At 37.1% G+C, this 23382-nt stretch overlaps 1 protein-coding gene across 2 annotated transcripts; it reads right to left on the bottom strand.

Moving 5' to 3' along the window:
- Positions 1-312: 312 nt before the first annotated feature.
- cpn1 (carboxypeptidase N, polypeptide 1) lies at positions 313-23382 on the bottom strand. 2 transcript variants are annotated; one of them, XM_044102194.1, is made up of 10 exons: positions 23055-23152; positions 22703-22949; positions 18565-18761; positions 16297-16452; positions 11289-11465; positions 11053-11164; positions 7590-7729; positions 7087-7186; positions 4970-5088; positions 4376-4875 (listed from the first exon to the last, which is right to left on the bottom strand). In XM_044102194.1, the coding sequence occupies exons 2-10, from the start codon at positions 22935-22937 to the stop codon at positions 4765-4767; spliced, it is 1347 nt and encodes a 448-aa protein (XP_043958129.1). In that variant the 5' UTR covers positions 22938-22949; positions 23055-23152; the 3' UTR covers positions 4376-4764. The 2 variants fall into 2 exon arrangements, with proteins under 2 accessions (XP_043958128.1, XP_043958129.1); XM_044102193.1 differs by having other exon boundaries at positions 313-4875; positions 22703-23382.

Below are 23382 nucleotides of genomic sequence, written 5' to 3'. Positions count from 1 at the left end.
TTAAAATCTACCAAATCAACCATTGAGGTTTATGGAAAATAATTTGTAACTTTAATAAGAATGAGAATTTATTACTTCTAGTGCAAATAAAGGTGTAGTACTATAAATACTAATATGAAATAGAAAAAACATTCAACAACAAAAATCATGGTGAGAGTGAGGAAATAATTTAGGAATTAGAGGTCGCTCTTTTCTTTTTACAACAGCGACCTCTAGCGTCCATGACAAGAAAATCCAAATGTGAACGTATTTTACAGATCTTTACTCTCTTTTTTTAGATCAGAAATGTGTATCATCAATTTCAAAATTATGTTAAGAATTCAGGCAGTTTTATTCTTAATTTTTATATTGCATTTACTTAGAATTTCGTACATTTCTATATGCAAAACACATTTACAGTCCTTTCACAAACATGAATATGAAAGGAGAATCAGTGAATAAATCATTGAGCTGGTAGAAAAATTGTAAAAACATTCTTTTAATTGGGGCCTGCCCATAGCAATGCATAAGGAGAGCAGTGACTGACTTGCGAAGCAAGTCAGTCACTGCCTCCATGCATTGCATGGCAGGCACCTATTGTTCTACACCCAATAGAATGTCTCTTTAAGTATTATTATTTATTATTCTTCCGTCACCCGGAATGCGGCTCGTACCGCTGCGAGCCCACCCACAAAAGTGGTATCAAAACGTGCGGCTCGATCCCGGGAGGTGTGCTATTATTTTTGGTGGGATTTGGAGTTACCATGGCGATGTAAAAAGCAAAAAACGACCCCAAAATCACTAACGAGCTCACCAGGTGAAATCTCGTCGTCAAGGGGACGAAGCAACCTCTAAATCTTAAAAATACCCTATTTTTGAGGATTTTCTGTGTCGTCATAACTTCATGTAGAAACGCCATTCAAACTTCATTTTGTAGATACGTCCGTGATCTCTTTTAAAGTGAAGAAAGCACGTCAATATGTATTATGGTTTGTCCACAACTTCTTTCTAAGCGACCCAAAGTTTTTGATTTTTGGAAAAATCAGAGTGTGAAGGCCGCTCCGCTAGAGTGAGAGTCAGAGTGACATTTTGACCCCAAATCATTTTTTAACTCGCCCTCACGCTCACAAATATTGCATGATTGGTATCAAACTTGGTCATGACATTGTGTGCCTGCTCCGGTCAAATGTTTTCAAAAATTATCTAGCGCTTACAGTTTTCTCTCCAGGTGCTTCAGAGCAAAGTCATGCGCCAGGGTAGCAGACAGATCTCACTGATTCACTTCCATGTATTTCTGAAAAATTTCAGACCTTGGCACACACTTTTTTTATCTCATCGCTGTTAATACTGTGAGTGAGGTAGAGATATGAATGGCGGGACTATGTGAGACGACAAATAGCCCTCTCATATGCTTCAAACGGTTTTCGAATATGTATTACGGTTCCCGAACGGGAAACAGTTTTTTGCAATGCTTTTTTTAGTCAAACTGGCTGGCTCAAACAGAGAATTGTCTCCCCCTGGATGTCTCACTCACAGCTGGCAGGGAGGATTATTTACCATGGCAACGGAACCCAGAGCAGGGAGAGCTCCTAAGGACTACAAATACGCATCACTGTAGTTCTAACTAGTAGTTCAGTTAAAACAGAGGAGGACTGAGCTGGCCATTAGAAAAACTTGCTGCTATGGGCTGTATATAACTAATTTAACCCTGTCACTGTTACACATGGGATGAGTTTGGCCCTTTGAAATGAAGCTTACTGAAAATTTCAAAATAAAAGCCCTTGAAAATTTTTACATCAGGTCATTGCTTTTTTGAGCGTTATATGACTGATTTAATCCAATGACTGTTACACATGGGATGACTTTGACCCTTTCAAATGAAGCTTAACAAAAATTTCAAAATAAAAGCCTTGGGAATTTTTACATCATGTAATTGCTCTTTTTGGCTTTATGTGACTGGTTTATCCAAAGCACTCTTACACATTGGATTAGTGTGGGCATTTAATATGAAGCTTACTGCAAATTTCAGAATAAAAGCCTCAATATGCCCCTCTGAATAGTGCACCGCCATAGGCGGTGCAATGATATCATTCTGCATTATCTGGTTCTCTCAGGTTAGGGAGCTGCCTTGCGTAGCAAGGCAGTTCATTAGCATTAGCCTTTTAGCTTAAATAAGCTATTACCTATTTTTCTTACTTATCTGCCATGTTTAGTATTCTGAAGGAATTAAGTAACTTACAGGGAACATTCAAATAATATCCCACATGCTACTGAGAGCATTCACGCTAACATTAGCATTTTTGCTCATTTTAGCTTATACACATAATTTATCATACTGAATGGTGCATGTCCAGTTTAATTAACTTTCTGGTGATTCTATTGATTCTATTGATTACATTGCAGCTTTCTTTAGCATTGATGGAAATTTTTAGCATCAGAACGCTGGGTCCAAACTGACGGGCACACTTTGGCAGGCCCCAGTTAAATTTCTTCAGGAATTTTTGGGGCCTGCCCATAGCAATGCATAAGGAGAGCAGTGACTGACTTGCGAAGCAAGTCAGTCACTGCCTCCATGCATTGCATGGCAGGCACCTATTGTTCTACACCCAATAGAATGTCTCTTTATTATTCTTAACTTATTCTTCCGTCACCGTGAATGCGGCTCGTACCGCTGCGAGCCCACCCACAAAAGTGGTATCAAAACGTGCAGCTCGATCCCGTGAGGTGTGCTATTACTTTTGGTGGGATTTGGAGTTACCATGGCGACGTAAAAAGCAAAAAACGACCCCAAAATCACTAACGAGCTCACCAGGTGCATCTCTCGTCGTCAAGGGGATGAGGCAACCAGTAAATCCTGAAAATACCCTATTTTTGAGGATTTTCTGTGTCGTCATAACTTTATGTAGAAACGCCATTCAAACTTCATTTTGTAGATACGTCCGTTATCTCTTTTAAAGTGAAGACAGCACGTCAATATGTATTATGGGTTGTCCACAACTTCTTACTAAGCGACCCAAAGTTTTTGATGTTTTGAAAAATCAGAGTGGGAAGGCCGCTCGGCTCGAGGGAGAGTCAGAGCGACAGTTTGACCCCAAATCTTTTGTTAACTCGCCCTCTCGCTCACGCATATTGCATGATTGGGAGCAATCTTGGTCATGACATTGATACGCGTGCCTGCTCCGGTCAAATGTTTTCAAAATTATCTAAGCGCTACAGTTTTCTCTCCAGGTGCTTCAGAGCAAAGTCATGCGCCAGGGTAGCAGACAGATCTCACTGATTCACTTCCATGTATTTCTGAAAAATTTCAGACCTTGGCACACACTTTTTTTATCTCATCGCTGTTAATACTGTGAGTGAGGTAGAGATATGAATGGCGGGACTATGTGAGACGACAAATAGCCCTCTTATATGCTTCAAACGGTTTTCGAATATGTATTACGGTTCCCGAACGGGAAACTGTTTTTTGCAATGCTTTTTTTAGTCAAACTGGCTGGCTCAAACAGAGAATTGTCTCCCCCTGGATGTCTCACTCACAGCTGGCAGAGAGGATTATTTACCATGGCAACGGAACCCAGAGCAGGGAGAGCTGCTGAGGACTACAAATACGCATCACTGTAGTTCGAACTAGTAGTTCAGTTAAAACAGAGGAGGACTGAGCTGGCCTTTACAACAACTTGCTGCTATGGGCTGTATATAACTCATTTAACCCTGTCACTGTTACACATGGGATGAGTCTAGCCCTTTGAAATGAAGCTTACTGAAAATTTCAAAATAAAAGCCCTTGAAATTTTTTACATCAGGTCATTGCTTTTTTGAGCGTTATATGACTGATTTAATCCAATGACTGTTACACATGGGATGACTTTGACCCTTTCAAATGAAGCTTAACAAAAATTTCAAAATAAAAGCCTTGGGAATTTTTACATCATGTAATTGCTCTTTTTGGCTTTATGTGACTGGTTTATCCAAAGCACTCTTACACATTGGATTAGTGTGGGCATTTAATATGAAGCTTACTGCAAATTTCAAAATAAAAGCCTCAAAATGCCCCTCTGGACAGTGCACCGCCAGAGGCGGTGCAGTGATATCATTCTGCATTATCTGTTTATCGAAGGTTAGGGTTCATTAGCATTAGCCTTTTAGCTTAAATAAGCTATTTTCTATTTTTCAGACTTATTAGCCATGTTTAGTATACTTAATGGAGTAAGTAAATGACAGTAAACATTCTAATTATACCCCACATGCTACTGAAAGTATTTATGCTTACATTAGCATATTTGCTCATTTTAGCTAATGCACTTGCTTTATCATACTGAATGTTGCATGTCCAGCTTACTTAACATTCTTGTGATTCTCCACATGCTATTGATTACATTGCAGCTTTCTTTAGCATTGATGCAAATTCTTAGCATCAGAACGCTGGGTCCAAACCGACGGGCACACTTTGGCAGGCCCCAGTTAAATTTCTTCAGGAATTTTCTAGTTTCTTTTACAGTCCTCGTCAAATTTTGCGTAACCAAGACAACAAAAAAGTTACTTTTTTTCCCTTTACACAAACAGTTGTGTTCATACATATCAACACTGTTACATAAATACATTGAGCTTGGAACAATCCTTTCATATAGATGTGACGATTTATAATCAACAAGAAAATAATGTTTCTATTCCATAATTACCCTAAGACTACAAAGATATATCATGAACATGTATCATTTACATAATTAATATGCTGGGTATGCCTCCTCTGTCTCTGGGTTAACTTCTGAGTGAGTTTCTGTGCATGTTTCATCTTGGGCCGAGCTTCAGTGACGCCTTGTGGGCGGAGATGCTCTTCTTCCCATGTTGGTGCTTCCCCTTTAGGTTTTGTTTTGGAGCTTTTTTCAAGTAAAAATTAAGCTGCCAGGGAGCAAGTTTTTAAAAAGGTGAGTATTTCAGCCACTTTTCAAACAATTAAATCTTTCAAAGTAGAGATTTTCTGAAAATTCTCAACCTGGATAGCCTCAGCTGGTCCCACCGTCACTGTGTTGGACGAAGATAGGTAACCTGGAGCGGAGGCTTTCACGGTGTACGTTCCTGGCAGCAGAAGTCTGAAATAGTCGCCATCCACGCCTGGAGGAATCCACAACACAGAGGTTGGTGTCAATTGTTATTTTACATCGCCATTTACAAATCAGAACTGGAAACATGTGGATTTAAAATCAGGCAAGGTCCTAAAAGACTTTCTCTCTACAGCTGGTCCACCACAACTAACCAGTAATGCTAAGGCTAGTTGGCATGGCCACCAATGACAGCAGATAAGCAGTTTTCCTGTAACAGTAAGTTGTTTCTCCACCATTAGCACTTTGAGCAGCACATTAACGAGGTTAATGGCAACCAAACTTTTATTCGCTGAGCTTCAATTGCCTAAAGGAGTTTTAGCTAGGGCTAGATGACATAGCTGAAAAACGAATCACGGTACAAGTGTTTCATATCAGTTGTTATGTATAATAATAGATTCGTTTTTCTGTTTTAAATATCTGAAATACAACCAAACTAGTTGCATGCATGATCTTTCCTCTTTTATTCACAGTTTTCAATTGTTTTCTTTTTTTCCTTTTTAAGCCGTTATGAGGGAAAGTGACGGAACTTTAAACTGCTGCTGTGGCAGTTACTCACCAAACTGTTGCTAGGCAACCAAGGAACGAGTGAGTTGCCAGGTAACCAAAAAGTGAGTGAGTTAGTTGATTCTTTGCTTAGCTGGTTGTTAGAGGTTGAGTGGCCTTTCCTTTGTCTAGATGAATATTTTATATATTAAATGTTCTTTTAGATGTATTATCTATTCATACCGATCACGCGTGTATAGCGATACATATTGCTATTGATTTATTATCCAGTTCTACTTTTAATCTAATATTAGTGAAGGTAGACCTGTAAATGACCACTGTGGACAAAATCTGTGTGATAACAGATCAGGATGAGACTCTGGCAAATGGCAAAGAGTAAAGCTTTATTTCGTCTGCAGACGGAGAACAAACAGCAGCGAGCTGCTCTGTGTTCTGATTTGGAGCTGCAATATATAAAACTCATGTTACACAATGTGGTCACTCCAGTTTCAGTTGAACAATTTTCATGCAAGTCACGTAACCATAGGGTGGGTCAGTTAACTCCTTGGATGATAAACATCTTCTTGTTCAAATACGTGAGTTTCCAAAAATCAGGTTTGCTAATGGAATTATTTCGCATAACAAGAACATTGTCAAACCAAAATATCCAGCAAGTGCATCAATTTCTTAAAACTCTGAGCTGGTGATATTCTATAGAGAAACTTGTTAAGCCTCAGGGCTTATTCCATCACACTATACCTATCTAAACTATCTGTTCTTTTCTATTAACAAATACTGGCGCCTTGCTGTCGCTGTCAGCCTGCTGCAGGGACCCCTCTAACTGGTTTTGCAGAAAATCTCTAGCCTACATACTCTAACAATACTAATGTGGTTAAATGAGTAAAAGAATTAAATAAAATTGTTAAGAGAAATAATACAACAATTTTTACTTCACACCACTATATGTAGAACTTTGATCTTGTGTGGATTAAAGAAAATCTTGAATAAATTCAAACTTGTACACAGAATTCTTATCGACATTATCATTATGTAAACCTCTGTATTTAGACTGGACTTCTTTGAGAAGTGCATTTCTCCTTTCAACCAGCAGAGGAGGATCCATTTCTTTCTGAAACAGACTGCTCTTGTTTTCATTTTGTCCATTTCTCCTACAGTCAGATCAACTGTGCACTCCTCCAGCAATGGAAACTATTTAGATGTCTGTTTTTGGATCAAATATCTATTATTTATTCCAGATGTGTAAGTCTGTTGCTATAATTTCTGTCTCCTGCAACTATCCAAATGATCAAGATAAGCTGCTTTATTGTTAAGAAAATGTAAATTTCTCTTCAGATTCCACAAATAACTCCAAAGAATGCACAAAATGGATAGCCCAAATAACCAAATTTACATACATAGGATCTATTAATACATGTCACACAGATGCAAATGCATTTTCAGCACTTATAAAAACTGAATTTTTTATAAAAACATTTGTATAAGTAGAAACAAACTGCAGTCTTACCGGTTGTGACATCATGATTAATCCCAGCGACAGCAATCTCAGCTTTACTGACTGGGTTGTTGTTCTCGTCATACACCATGCCTTTTATCCCATGATGCACCTGGAGACAGACAGATGGCATTAAAAAGAAAAGTAAAACTGCTGGAGTTTTTATTATCAAATACATCATGAGAAGCATTTTTATACTAATACCATGGATAGCTGTTAACCGTAGTGGTGGGGTTACAAACTACATGTTGAACAAACTTTCCAAAACAATAAACTTTCCACAGAATGAAGGGATTTCAGTTTCACCACAATGAGGGGGAAAAATAATTATCCCCCTTTGTGAAATAAGACTTCCTGACTGTATATTTTAATCGCAGTGAATTAAGAGCACATTTCATTTTAAAACCAAACCACAACACTCGTTGGCAGGAATATTTCTCTGAAACTGAAGGCCCAAATTTAGAAAAAGAGTTCACCAGAAGGACTAAATTAACATCAGGGTGAATTTTTCTGACCTGTTCCAGGTACGAAATCAGCGCCTCTCGGTTGCCAAGCCATTCTCTGGGCAGCGACGACTCTGGAGGAAACTTGTCACAGCTCAGCTCCAGAGTGATCTCAAAACAGTTGGTGTACAGGTAGTTAAAGTCCTGCATGCCTTAAACAAACAGAAACAATAAATGAAAGATGATGAATCTATTCCTGTTACGATTTTAGGAGAAAAATCTCACTTTCTCTGAAGGTTCAAGATGCTTTTGGAGACAAAGACTGAACACTTTTCCTATCTTGCCAGATTAATAAACAAATGTTCACACATATTAGACTAAAATGTCACAATAACAAATTTTGCAAGATGATAAATTGCCCCAGAACTTATTGCTGCCTTGAGACCCAGTAATATAATAGTAATAATGGCACAATAATACAAGAAGAAATTGTCAAGTATCAATAACCTTTAAATTCTAATGAACATTTAAACACTGGAACTGGAAGGCATTTTAAATATCCAAAATAAATAAAGAAGACGACAAAAACAAGAAATAAATTCAATAATGAAATCTCTGTAAACAAAATTATCTTTCAAAAAAAGGGCTAGTTGAGACCAAAATACCAGACTGAAGACTTTTATCATTCAGTTTTTGGTAAAAAGAGAGAAACGAGAAAAGAAATAAATCAAGGAAATTAAAATTATTGAGTTTTTTTATTTCCCATGTGATTAATTGATTTAGAGGTGAGTGAATACAAAATGTAGTTTTTCAATTGGGAACGAAACCATTCAAATCAACCCAGCAAAACATAGTTACCTCATTTTAATCCATGATTTAACTGTGATTAAAAATATTTCTATGCTTCAGAACCAAAGGTTCACTTAATAGTCAGACAACATGAAGTAGACTAAAATGTCCCAAAGAGTGAATAAAAGTCCAACAAAAATAAAAATGAGATTTGAAATGTTTTCATTCAAGAAGCTTCTTGTCTCTCTTGATGTCTATGACGAAGCTCAAACTTGGAAGTTGAAAGGCTCAAATGTTTCCTCACACACCATGACACAACACTTGGAGCAAAATACCTGCTAAATTAAACATGACATACTCTTGCTAAATGAGACTGCGGCTGGTTTGAACCCATTGGAAAACTCGCGACTCATTCGTAAAGCTCTGCAGCCTCACATACTTTTCAACTGAGATGAAGCTGAACACTTGCTCTAATGGTCAGATAAACATTTGAAGTTTTAGATAAATCTTTGGTGGAAAAATGGGTCAGTATGTCAATCAGTGTTCTTGCTGGATAAGTGCCATTTTTCTTATGGCAACAAACGCAAACCGATACTCTGATTATATTGTTTAGCAGCAATTTAAATGAACAAGCTTGTTTCCATCCCTCATTACAGGGTAAACATGTAAATCTCTCATCATGCTTTTGATTTTTGAACAGAAAAAAATAAGAATAGAGTTTCCTCCACTTTGATTTTGATATAACAATACACCAACTAGAAACATTTACAGACTTATTTATGGACTTTACGAAGTTTATTGGTTGGACAATAAAAGAATAACAATATATATTGTGATCAATATCAACAAATAACACGGCTGATAGAATTTTCAATAATTTCACTGAACTAATGAAGGCAGAGGAAAGACTTTAGCAGCTCAACCTTTCAAGCCCAGCTAAGTAGAGGTTTTCGGAATCAACTAACTCACTCTTTGGTTACCTAGCAACGACCTATAGAGTAGCAGATTCAGGTTTTGCTCCTGTGCCTCATAACTACTAAAAAAAAACAACAACTCAGCTGAGAAGAAACTGTGGCTAAAACAGAAAAGATGACACCGCCAGTTTGTCAGTATTTCAGGTATTTAAAATTATTGATTGGTATGAAATGCTTATATCCTGATATGTTTGTCACTTATTGCCCAACCATAGTCTAAACCTAGATCAGTTTCAAACTACATGCAGTACAGACCAAAAGTTTGGACAAACTTTCTAATTGAATTCAATGAGAAGGTGTGTCCTAACTTTTGTATATAGATCAAAATTATTACTTTAAATTGATGAACCATTGACTCATTTCTAAGAGTTCTGCATAAATCTTCTAGTTTACCCGGATTGTGATGATAATAGTAATTAGCACTACAATAATCCTCAGTGTACAGTATAAAACTTAACTTCACCGTTACAACTTCTGGAGTAAATCGAACACAGTATTACGACATTACCCAGCAGACAGTCCAACCTTTATCTGTTTTTCCCCTGTGGCAGTGGTAAAAAATAAAATAAAATCTAAATTTTGTCACTGGATTTCAGGCCTTGTCCATACTTGTCTTTCTTTTACCAAGTCTGTGCTTGTGTGCAGCTGCGAATTTTAATACTCATTCTCTTTGGCTGCATAAGGGTTTGCTCAACATGACTTCACAATTTTTATTAAACTATGTTCGTCCAAGAGTACATTCTGGACAGGTTGCCAGTTCATCTAGGGGCAACAAAGAGAAATGCATGAAAAACACACCAGCCCTGTTTAGTCTGTTTTAATCCAACTCTACTTAGTTTATCTAGAAAGTCCAGTTTGTTTGGGAGAATGTGAATGCACTATCAAACACTGATGCAGACTAGAAAAAGCAAACTCTGGTCCACCTAAAACCCTAAGCAGATCAGGTTTTAGTTTAGTTAAAGCTAAATTTAACCTTGGTGCTGTTCAAAAGCATATGTGAATGCCAAGTGGACCAAAAATGGCTCTGAAAGCAGGAAGTGGACTATAGCAAATAGCATGCTGGGTAGATACAACCAAAACAAACATGAGAGTTTAGTACCAGCGGGAGGAAGAATTATTTTTTATTTTTTTATACCAAAGACAAAAAAGAAATTATACAACCGCTAAAATCTGACGCCACTCCATATTTTTGAATTATTGAAGTTTCTATGCTCAATTAATCTGGAACAAATTATAGTTACACCGCTATTGATCAACATACCTGATATGTATTTGCTTGATGATTTTAATGATAACATTGACAAAAAGCAATGTTTATTGTTTTAGAATCAGTGACTGCATGATGTTTTCATGACGTAAAGCACTTTGAACTGCTCTGTTGCTGAAATGTGCTATACAAATAAACTTGACTAAGGAAATAAGGGAAGAAAGTCATTTTCTGAAAAGAAAAACTGGCTAATTGAACATTGCTGAGACATAACAACGGTCCAAACACGGGACAGAATCAATTGAGTGGGTTTGTTTGGCAAAGGCAAAGGTCAAAACTGGTTAACGATGAGTCAGTATGAGAGATAACTTTCCAGAAAAAGGCTTGGGACGGTATCCATTGACAAAGCAATCATCAAAGTGTTGGGTGAAAACCAAAAAACAAACATTGCAGGAAATGCTGAAAAGCGCTGAAGCCAAGAGAGAGTACATTTACAAGGTGAGAAAAGACAAACAAGTCAGTAACATGAACAGAGGACGTATCATGTTAAGAGTAAACTGTTTACCTTTAGACAGAGAATACCAGCTGGCTCCATTGGTGATGCCTTCGTTAAAAAAGTCTCCACAGTTCCAGCCTAAGTGCATCCAGCTGTGAGCGTACGAGTACGTCCTCGCCAACTATCATCACACACAAACGCATACACTCCCCGTCATTCAGATGCTTACACAAATAAGCAACAGATAACAATGAGATCAGGTCAGATGTGCAACTTCAGAAAGTAACTTTTAAGCAGCTTCACACCTGCCTGAAGATTTTGTCATCCGCAGTGGCTGAGTACGTGGTCCTCCCTCGAATGCGAGCGTCTCGTGACTTGTCGAAGGGGTAGTTGGCCACCACTGCTCCTCCATGGAGATTGGCCGACAAGACAAAATTGTAGTTTTGCATCCATTTTATGACTGCCAGAGTCTCAGGTTCAACCTGTGAGGAAGAGAAAGGGGGAGAGTTTGAAACAGAGTCATGCTGAGGGTTACAGTGCAATAAGAAATGGGCTAAATCAATTATTTTGAGAATTTAATGTTTGAAAAGTCTGGATTTCTTGTCACTAATGCACTCCATTGGTTTCTGCAGTTCAGAGTGACATCAGCATGCCCAATGCTGCCATCTTGTTTAACAAGCATGTTTTACAGTTTAGGCTTTCAATTCAGGTCAACTCCGTGACAAAGTATATCTGTTTTCATTACAAGAATACAGTCATAGTAATTCCAATAATAAAGTCAAAATAATACAAAAATAGAGTCTTAATATCACCAGAATGAAGTCATACTTTTAGGAGAATGAAGTAGTAATTTTAAAATAACTCCAACATAATTTTTTTAAGCTGTTTTCCTATTAAAACAACTTCTTCCCATGATTTTAATATGTTCCTCTAGTAAAACTGCATCTTTATTCTACGTTCTCCTAATTGCACAGTAATTCTTGTAGCCTGGCTCTAATACTCTGTTGTTTGATTAATGTACATTAACTACATTTATTTTTATGATTAATTTATATAAATGTAAAGAGTGATTTTTTTCCTACATAATTTGCTTTTTTAAATTAAATTAATTGAATTATATTTTCTATTTGAGTATACTTAAATTACTAAATGTGAAAGGCTTAAATTAACTTTGACTCAAATCCAACCTGTAAAATCTCATTAAAAATATTAGTTGTAAAGTGCTGCCTAAATTTTATTGAGTAGATTTTAGTATTTCTTTTTTACAGTGTAATGCACATGGGATAACTTACTGCTTCACACAGTGGGGTTTTCTCAAAACCCTACTAAAAGGCAGTGATTACAACATCAAAACATAATTTTTCCAAGTAATTAGCAAAAGATGAAAACATAAGATTTTCTATTTATGGAGGATTTTCACTAAATATTCCAGAGTCTCTGTAAATCTTAAGTCATTTCCCCACATCTGAAGAACAGTGAGGCATTTTTCACCTCAATCATTCCTTTGAATGAAATATTATCACTTGGCTAAATTGCAGCATGCAGCCTTGATTTGCCTGGAGGCTAACGCAGAGCTTGTGGCTTCATGTTGCCAGTAAATGTTACCCTGACCAGCATGAATAACATGGCGATAACAGTGGCACGGTTGTGTCTCCCAGTCTGGAGGCGGCCATCTGGGACAAACTGTAGCTGCCAGATAGAAAAACAGTAGTTGTAACCTTATAATGAAAAATATGCAGGTGAAAAGAGACGGAAATTATAAACTCCTCATGTTTGCTTGAGAGTAAAACTCAAGACACAAAATGTTTCCTCAGTTTACAGCATTTCTGATTAAACTGGTTTAAAGTTGAGGGATGAGAAACCAGTCTCCTAAACCAGTTTCCCGGTAACGCAAGAGTCTAGAATTATATATTTAGATAATTTGTTTTATTTTTTACTTTGTCTTGCTACATTAGGATAACACCAGCAACCACTTTATCATTTTTTAATTATTTAACAGTTTTGTAAATATTTTAAAAACAAACAAATCATGGAGAGTTTCCTGTACAAAGCATGTTTTATCTGTTGATGCAGAGATGAATTATTTTATATTATAATAAGGAAAAAGTCTATACGCCACTTTTTAAATTGATATCACGAGAGAAGGTTTGACTTAATGATGTTATTGATGTTGCAATGTGTTTTTTGTAAGTAAATGTTTTACTCTTGAACCAGCAGTAATTATCCAACTCCTTGAGTGTTTGTGTTTTGATCAGGATGTTGTTGTTCTTTTTTTCCCATAGGTCTTTTTGTAGTCATTTCATTGGTTCTTTATTTAATAAATTATCAGTTCAATCTTTAGTTTCTTGTCCGTTTGGATTTATTTCTCTTAAATCTTTGTCGTTCTTTCTCTCTTCCTTTCTGTTAATTAGTCTCCCTCTCTCAGTTTCTCCACTTTCCTTCTGCCACAACTGTTTCCACGTCTCCTTTGATTAGTTCACCTGGTTTATTGTTTTCCACCTCAGTATTTAAGCCCTTGGTTTTTGTTTGCTCCTGTCTAAACTCTTTATAACTCTTCTCAGTGCAGTTCTCTTTAAATGTCTTCAAATCTTTATTTTTCATTAACAAGCTCTCCAAGTCTGCCTCCAATCGGATCCAACCAGAAACTAAACATGACACCGAATTTTTTTTTTTTTTTTTTTTTACTTGTTTAAAAACTGAACAACAATAATAACAGGAGACAGGCTTTGGTTTCTGCAAAAGCAATGCAACCTTATGAACATTTCAAGTGACTAATTATCATTTCATTACTAAAAGCAGATAGAAATCTGCTAAAATGTGATACAAACACCATCATGTCTACTTTCAACTTTGCACAATAGGCTGAAGGACGCTGTTGTATCTTGATTAAATGGAAATCCGTTAGGCTACAATATTCATTCCAGCTGGTAGGAAAACTTAAAAGGGTTAATCATGAACAGCAGCTTTTTCTTTCTGCATTTGAGAGGAGAAGTTGAGACTCCCCCAAGGACCTGACCCTCATGCTGGAAACCTGCCTTTTGGCAGACTATTTGCAATAGTTTGACGGCACATGCTTTTATAAATCCCCCTACTGTTCATTTCACGCTTGAGTGCCCTGAAGCAAGTACACAGCGAACTACAGAAGCCATTCGATCACCTGGAACGAAGCCAGGTGTCTTCTGAAGCCAACCTCAACGATGGTATTTACTCTGTAAAGTCAAGCCAATAGTTTGTACCCTAAAAGAGACTTTAAAGGTAATATTCACAAAACTGCAGCTTCTAAAAATGACAGTAAAAGAAAGATATGTGCTTTCTTTACTTGAAACTGAACTTTTTCAAGCCGTTTTCTGCGCTTTTTTTACATGCAAAACCTAAAACAAATACATGAAAACATCATAAAATTTTATACTTGTGGTTAATAAAGCGGAGACTAACAAAACCTTTCAGAGGACCTAAAAGCAAGCCACTCTACACACTTACAACATAAAACAAACCACCTGTAGAGTCTTCTTTTTTTTTGGATTATTAATTTTTCTAATAACAAAAACAAGAAAACTAGCTGCCTGGCGGGGCAGTTAGTAAAGCACGGCGGGCTGCCAGGCTTAGAATAGACTAGAGGAACCCACTTATTTATTCATTTATTTAATTTTTTTTTTTGTTCAGCCGCAGAAGTTTGACAGAATCTGAGCTGTGTGCTATGCCACTGTTTGTCTTGTAGTGGAAGTAGCATCAGTTGGAACTTCGTAGCTCTTGTAACTTTGTGACAGTTTTGTTTCTGTTGTCAGTGCCTGGCTGCTTCTGAGAGAACAATTCCCAAAAATATATACACAGCGGGCAAATAAAATTACTAAAACAGAAGATGGAGTCCTGTCTGTTTCAAGAGTGCAACATTTGCACCAAATTGCTTTAAATTATCCTCAATTTCTTTTTGCTGTAGCTCAGCTGTTAAAGCAATCTGATCCTGTGCAAAACTCGCCAATTTATAAATATCAACAAAGTTAATGCCAAAAAAAACCCAGTAATGTTACAGTTGCTCTTTATTCAGCACATACACACACAAACTCATTCAGTTTCCCCCAGGCTTCATTTATCTCTTCACCTTCTTGTGCATTTTCTTTCATTTAAATAGACTTTTCTCTTAAAAAGTTAATACACGTATGCTGCCAAAACCAGATTATTTACATTTAATATATTAGGGATGGACAATAAATCAGTAATAATATATCGAGATAGACACAAGATCACTTGAAGATCATTTTGTGTGATAGCATATTCAATAATTGTACAGGTTGGTGGAATCAACTAACTCGGTCACTCTTTAGTTACCTAGCAACTCACTCACGTTTTGGTTACCTAGCAACAACCTGTTAAGTAACTGTCTGGGAAACAGAAAAAAATAAAAAGTGTTTGTCCAAGAAATGACTTAAGAGTAAAAACAACTATTTAGTAGAAGGTCTATTCAAGTACTGAGTAACTGATCAAAACATAAATCATTTAATATTTAAAAATAACTATCAAGCAGACTAAAATACAAACTTTTTTAAGGTTTTATTGGCTTTAGTGGCCTTTATTTGAAAGTTAATTGATAGGAAAGTGGGTAATGAGAGAAGGGGGAAGACATGCGGCAAAGGTTGCCAGGCCGGGAATCAAACCCGCGACGGCCGCTAAAATACAAACTTTTGTGGAAATTTTATTTTAGAGACCAAAATGAAAATAATTTATATGAATAACCTTATTACAAAATAACAAAACCAGGCAAAAGAAACAGTTTCCAAATCTATTTCTTTCAGTCTAAAACTTTAACACAAAAACTGCACATATTTGATTGTGTCTGGTGAATTTTTGGTTAAAAATTCAAAATTCAAATATATCTTTTTGATCCCAAACAGAAATTGAATTAAATTAAATTTACATTTAAATTTAAAACAGGCTTGTTCGCCATTCAGTGAAGTTACTCAGAGTGGATAGAGTATCCAGAAATTTTACTCAAGTAAGAGTTGCAATAATAAAATTACTCAAGTAAAAAGTACTCCACAGAGTACATTTTTTCCAAAAAGTAAATATAACTAGTTACTACCCAACTCTGCTCAGAGACAAAAATAGTTTTTTTTTTAACACATTATAAAACGAAACTAAAACATTTGAGCCAAGTCAGACAGTTTAAAAGGCAATGCTACCAAATACTGAGAAAATGTAAAGTTTTGAATTCCAGCTGTCCTAAACAGTTAAGTCTATTTAATGTCAGGCAGCGAGAAAAGGTTATTTGTCTTTTAAGTGCTAACAGACATAAACACTTTCTCCAGTAACACTGACCTGATGTTCCCAGTTGTCTGGCAGAGGAAGGTGGTGGTTTCGTCCGTTGGTTTTCTCGTAGTAATACATCAGTGAATTCAGGTCTGGAAAGTTTCGATTCAGATCAATGTCTCTGGAATTTCCCCGACCCACCAGATATCCGTTCAGTTCAGAACCCTGTTGACCCACAAACACAAATTGACCAAACTGCGTGAATGCTTAGCAATGCTAAGCATTCATTTAATATTGACTTTTAAATATTAAAAGTCAATATTAATTTACTTTTAATTAATATTAAAAGTCAATTAACATGTATTGCTAACTTAGCAATACATGCTAACTTAGCAATACATGCTAAGTTAGCATGTATTGTTGGTATCAGCTAACTGCTCTAAATAACTGTGGTCCAAGTTTTATTTTTCACTTAGCCTTAAAAACTCAGGTCTTGGTTCGGTTGAAGTGAATTCTGGTGCGGTTTGGACTGGGGACCGCTAAAAAAAAAAAAAAAAAAAGCAAGAAGCTAACCAAAGCGCAAGACATTCTGGGTAATTACAACCGAAACAAACGTTGGTGTCCAGCTCTACCATGAGAAATGGCTCGTAGTCTTTTCCAAAAGACAAAAAGAAATCCTATAACCGTTAAACTTTGACGGCTTTCCATTTTTGTTTACGTTTCGTCAAGAAGAAAGTTGCGGTCAGTGTCTTCTGAGGCTTTTGTTTTGTGTAGTTTCCTTTAGTGGCTCTTGATACAGCGCCCCCAGAGGCGAGGGGGAGTGAGGTTTAGCGATATGGACTCAAATTTCTATTGTGATATTTTGTGGTACTACTGTGTTAGCAATAAAAAATAACGATAAGAAGTGTGTCATAACACTTAAAGCCCCACTAACACAAATACTGCTCTAGAAAAACATTCCAATTTGTAGCACAAACAGTGTGATTTGTATCATTAAACTGCAAAATAGTAACTACATTTAACCATATTTTAAAATGTATTAATACCTTCTTTGAACAAACAGTGGACCAAATAGTAACAATAACAATTCCAACAATCAAAATTATTATCATAATAAATTTATCACAATAAATGATACAGCCATCGTGAGGGAACAGTTTTCCAATTAATTATTTTTACTTACTTATTTATTTATTATTTTCTTTATTTAACCAGGTAAAACCCAATTGAGATCTAGATCTCATTGTCAAGAGGGACCTGGTAACACACAACAACCTGGTTACAAAAAAGTAAAACAAATTTAAACATACAGTACACACATGTTGCATCCAATAAGTATTCTATTTAAATTATTACTATCTTTAAGTTATGGATAAAACACTCTTTTATTCATTTATTTAATATAATTTACAGTTATTTTTGTTCAGCTGCAGAAGTTACGTCACTGTTTGTCTTGTAGCGGAAGTAGCATCAGTTGGTCAGTTGTAACTTTGTAGCTCTGGGTGAAGAAACTTTGTGACGGTTTGTTTCTGTGCATCTGAGCTCGGCTGCTTCTGAGAAGAACAATTCCATAAAAAAGCAAAACCAAACCATCTGAAAATTCAACAAATGTTGCAACTTTGGTCCCCAATCGAACTGAATATACCAGAATATCACGTTTGAAAACCGTTACAGACACCTTCATGAAAATATATTCGGTTCTGTTGTTCTTCTGTGATTGAATAGGACAGAACCAACACAATCCAAACCAAGATTCAGGAAAACAAACCTTACCATCCAGATGGTGTTGCACCCAAACATCTGCTAAGCGCCAAATTACAGTGCAGTTATTCCTATGTGCTCCGACTGGCAAAGAGAGGGTTTGCTGTCTGCCATGTGCTGCAGCTCGCTTCCGGACTTATAATTAGCCTCAAAGAGATTGCACACACGTGTATGTGTTTGTGTCAGAGTGCGTAGCATGCGATCTGTGGTTCAGTCCCCAATTACCTCTAAGAGAGTCACTAACTCGAGCAAACACCGGGACAAAAATTACCTGCTATTGTCTGAATGTGTCATTTGAAACTAAAACAGATAGCTTAGCTTATTATCGCGTGGATTTAAACAAACTATGTGTGGAGTGTGAGGAATGTGCTTTGATTCAACCTACAGGTGTTTATTTTCACTTGGGACCCTGACATTTTTGGCAAATAAAAAAGAACAAATCTACTTCTTTTTCTTCTAAGGTAGCAGATGACTAGATTAGAAAAACAGACAAAGAGAGTTCCTTGGGGAGATTCCTGTCTCTGGTTTTTCTTTCAGGGCAAAAAAAGCTCACACATACACCAGAGTTTACATTACCTGCCTGGCTGCCACTTCATAGCCGTCGGGGTTCATGGAGGGCAGGATGTGGATCCGTGTGTCATGGATCAGCCGCGTGATCCGCTGGTTTCCGGCCCGGTACTCCTCGCAGAGAAACTGCGAGAGCTTGATGAGGAGTTCACGGCCTAGCACCTCGTTGCCATGCATGTTGCCCACGTACTTGAACTCCGGCTCCACTGGAGGAAGAATTGGAAAAATGCAGGCAGCAGGAAAGTAAAAAAGATCATCCCGCATGAGCACGCATACACACGTGCACTTAATTTTTTAAACAGTTCAAGATCAGCCTGTAAATAGGTGAGTAGTGCAGCTTTAAGAATAAGAAAGAAAGGAAGTGCTTTTTCAACTCAACCACTGCAAAAACAAAAATACTGTTGAATTAATGTGAAGATTTCCACTTTTTTACTGAACAGGTGGGCAAAATTATTTCAATATGAATCATGTTACTTACATCCCAACATTATGTGTTTTATTTTGGTAAAAAACAAAAAAAAAAACATTTTGATGCTTATGTAAAGTTTAAATTGTATTTATAATAATAATAATACAATCGGCGGACACACACACATGCGCCAACGGGGGGGAGGGGGGTGGGTGAGAATCGGCGGACACGCATGTGCTACCGATTTCTTTGCCATACAAAGAAACCTGTAAGCTATGTAATGTGTTTTGAGGCAGTTGACCAAAATCCCGGACGATTTTGAAATTCCCCCCGGACCTTTTTTTAGGTCTGAAAAGTAGGACGTCTGGTCACCCTATATAAATAATATTAGACACAGTTTTGCTGATTCGCTAACAGTAGAGCTAATTAGCCCTTAAGCTAACTTTGAAGATGTTTAGCGCACTTATCTTCCCCTAAATTAATTTTTTAAAAGTTTAAAGATTCTAAAGTGCTAATTTACTTTGGCTGTTTTGCAAACTTTCAGTTGAATACAGTCTGGTATTTGTGTAGAAGTTTTTCTTGTTTTCTATTACTTTATTTTAAACAAGAAACTTACTTTAAACAAGGAACACAGACAGCAGACATTTAAAGTTTTGTTCTCTCCGGCTTAATTTTACTGCATTAATCTTGTTTTTAGATTATGTATCGCTTCAGTGTGATTTATAGGTGCAGTTCTTTGACTTTGTGTCTGTGAAAGGCACTTTATAAATAAACTTTACTTCCTTCCTTACTATACAGTAACTCCCAGGTGACAGCATTAATCATTCATGCAAATATTCTACAATTTCCAGGTTATTTTCAACACTAATTGGAAGAGATAAAGATTTATGAGAGTTTATGAGAGTCCCAGAGTCTGAGTGGAGGCTAAGTCTTTGAGTAAATAAAAATATATACTGCTAAAGGCTGCTTCTGCTCTTCAAGTTTCAGCTCATTAACCATCAATCAATAACACACAAAGTAGCGCTGGGCGATATGGAATTAAAGTTTTATCACAATATGAGGTGTTATTATGATAACGGTAAAAGCAACAATAAGAATGATTTATTACATCTTTTTTATGGTAACTATATGGTTGTGACTCTGTCAGAGCAGTTATAGCCCCACAAACATAAGTAATACTTTACACAAACATTTCCTCTTGTAATGAGCTTATTTAGGACAATAATCAGGTAAAGAAGTGTGATTTGTGTCACTAAGCTGAACATTTAAATTTGTTGGTATTTATTGATTCTTTTGTTGAACAAACATTGGAGAAAATAGTACAAATATCAAACTGGTTTGATGGGGTTTATCGATACAACGATCAATCAAAATTCTAACAATGAATAGAAATTTATCACGATAAATGATAAACGATACAATAAATGTCTACCTCTAGTCCTAAGTGATGTTAAAGGACATTTCTGTAAGTTTTTGAACAAATTGTGATTTGAATTTAGCTAAGATAAATCAACAGCCGCAAAATCCTTGAGTAAATTAACTGATGACAAGAGGAAAAACTTAAACTATTCTCAAAAAAGACAATATCAGCTAAGGCAAAGAAGTGATTGTGGCTGAATTTGCTACTTCAGAGAAGGTCATCTGGTATTCTCGTTGGTATCTTTGAGCAACCAATCCAAACAACCTCGTCGGCTGGATAGATTTCCCTCCTCCCTGGGGTCGCTTCATTAATCACGCCTGAAGTGCAGAGATTCTGGAACTAGAAGACCAAACAGTTCCTGGACTATCAAATATGATTTGATTTGTTTGGAGGGAAGCAGCGCTACCTCCAAATTTATTAACGCTTTCCATTAATTGTTCATGACTTCATTTCCTGCTCTTTACCACAAAGTGAGTTCAGTAACAGCCGAAGCAGCCGAACTTCCTAAAGAGAATAAGAAATGTTGGCCTAGACGAGACCTCGGGTAACTCCCCCGTCATGAAGCGAACAGTTCCTGTTTTTCACCTTGCGACAGAAAAGGCACACATCCTTCAATTCTACTGAAGGAAGCCGCTACGTGTGCAAAAGCAGAAAGGGGAAAAAGAAATAGAAATGCAAACTCAGACATGGCCATAATAGCATTCTTTGCAGATGTCGGCCTATTTTTCAAATTCTGGCGTAAGCAGATGAGGAAATGGAAAGAAAAAGAAATCTTGATGACATGGGATATGATTAGTTGGTATTTTACCCACATAAATATGTGCAATGAAGTTGTGCTTTTAATTTACGACAAATAGGCAAAACAAACAGAGAAACTGATTTGGAGCAGAGGAAAGGAGGTGGGGGGATTAAACAAGCAAAACATTTTGCAGGAGTAGGCTCAGGGTTAAACCCATGTTGACTCAAAGTGAACTTATTAGTCATCTGCTCAGCTTTGAGTTACACCACAAAATTTGTCAGAGGCTGGATGGCAGAAAAACTCAGATGAAACACAGATGTTGGCTCAGCTCTTTTGTATTTTCTTCTTTTCGCTGATGTTTATCAGAGACGCCAGCCTTGGAATCGCTCCCCTCTTTTCTTGTCCTCATCTAGCCAAATCAGAAAGCGTGTGTTTTTCAAAACCAGAATCCTCGCAGACTGATCCGTCTTCTGCCAGCTATGTCCCAACAGATAAAAGTACGAACAGAATGTGCTCTGAAATCTGTTCCACCAACTGTTCCACCAAAATTAATTTCATTTTCCCAGCCTTGTTTGAATGCAAATTAATTTCAACCAGAGGCATATGAGAGTTAAACCCCCACACCACTAGGGGGCCTCCAAGAGCACCAAGTTAGCATGTTGGTTAAACATAAAATATGATTGAATAATACAAACTGAATAGTATTACACGTGAAAAACAGGTTCTATATTATTTTTAAGGTTGTTACACAATAAATACCGTATACTGATATCAAACTTTTTAACCTGTTTACCATAAATTTATAATCTTATGTTACTTTCAAATTTTTTCTGGATGATGAATTATATTATAATATTGTTGTTTTGAGACAATTTTCAAGTAATATATAGGTAATGGCATAATATTGACTCTCAAGGATCGATAAAATGTAAGTTTTAATGAACATTTAACACAGGAACTGGAAGACATTTTAAATATCCAAAATAAATAAACAAAAACAACAAATAAAATAAATTATGAAGATTCTGTTAACAGAATTGTCCTTCAATAAAAGGGATAGGTAAGACCAAAAGGACAAAAGAGAAAAATAATAAATCATGCAAATGGAAATTATTAAGCTCACTTTAATTTAAGTGATTAATTGATTTAGCCGTGGTCATATGTGAGGAGCTTGTCGCGCCAATGCCTGGCTAACAGGCCGACGATTCTTCTGATGATTTCTGAATATATTTCATGTAGCTGTCATTGATTTTCAATGACTTCTCACGGGAACATGGTTGTTTTTCTCATTTATTGGAAACATTGCAAATGCAAAATTGTGTTTTTTAGACAAAGATTTTATGTGTAATGAAAATGCAAAGCTAATAATACCAGGTATGGTACACACATAAGAGTAACCGAGGAATGATCAAGCATTCCAGGTTGACATATTCATATGGGGTAGGGTGGGGGGGGGGGGGGGCACCAAATGAAAACCCGGTTAGGGCCCCAAAAAGGTTTGGACCGGCCCTGATTCAACACACCATAAAACCTGTTTTTGCTAAATGTGCTTCCAAACAATGAATCAGGTGTTACTCACAAGCTTCGTGGATCCCTGGGTTGTCACTGAACTCCAGCACGTAGAGGTGGCGCCCCTCCACGCTGCGCCCGATGCTGTAGATGCGGGTGATGTAGGGGCAGTCGCTGTGCACCGCAAACAGCTCCCGCACCATGTCCTCGTATCGGTGATGCTGAAAGTCGGAGCCCGACGCCGGGAGCCCCATGAGCCCCAGCAGAAGCGTGCAGACCCAGGGAACAGTCCTCCCTTGCAGCATGGTCCCCGACCCCTCAAAAACACACACACACCACACACACAAAGGTGCTTTCCCGAAACTATCCACAACACACAGCTGTCAGATGTGTTTTTTTTACATGCCAAACATTTTCCTTACTGCTCTTTTCTTTTCTTGGTCCTGATCTGCACTGCCTCCTCCCACATTCAGACTTCGGAGTGAAGAGCAAGCAAGGACAGCCCCCCTACTCCGTCTTTGTCTCACTCTCCTCCTCCGACAGCTGCTCCTCTTTCACTCTCTTCCCCTTTGGGTTCTTGTCAAGAACATGCTACTTGCTTTATTGGTGCTTTCGAAAGCTTCCAAAAAGCCCCTCCAGGCTCTCCACCTCTCTCTCTCTTTGCGCACAGAAATTAGCTCAGTCTGTGTGAAGCGCTCATTTTCTCTGTCTTTAACTCAACTTATATGCTGCTTTCCATGGGAAAGAGGG

Source organism: Gambusia affinis, linkage group LG20 (genome assembly GCF_019740435.1).
Source record: "Gambusia affinis linkage group LG20, SWU_Gaff_1.0, whole genome shotgun sequence".
NCBI lineage: Eukaryota > Metazoa > Chordata > Actinopteri > Cyprinodontiformes > Poeciliidae > Gambusia > Gambusia affinis.
Note: the sequence above shows the minus strand (reverse complement) of the source record. Positions and strands in the feature narration are given on the sequence as shown.

Coding starts and splice junctions, on each gene's coding strand:
- cpn1 (XM_044102193.1), bottom strand. CDS start 22,937: ATGCTGCAAGGGAGGACTGTTCCCTGGGTCTGCACGCTTCTGCTGGGG. Junction 11,466..16,296: donor CAGACAACTGGGAACATCAG/GTCAGTGTTACT, acceptor TCTTCCTCACAG/GTTGAACCTGAGACTCTGGC. Junction 7,187..7,589: donor TGATTTCGTACCTGGAACAG/GTCAGAAAAATT, acceptor GTCTGTCTCCAG/GTGCATCATGGGATAAAAGG.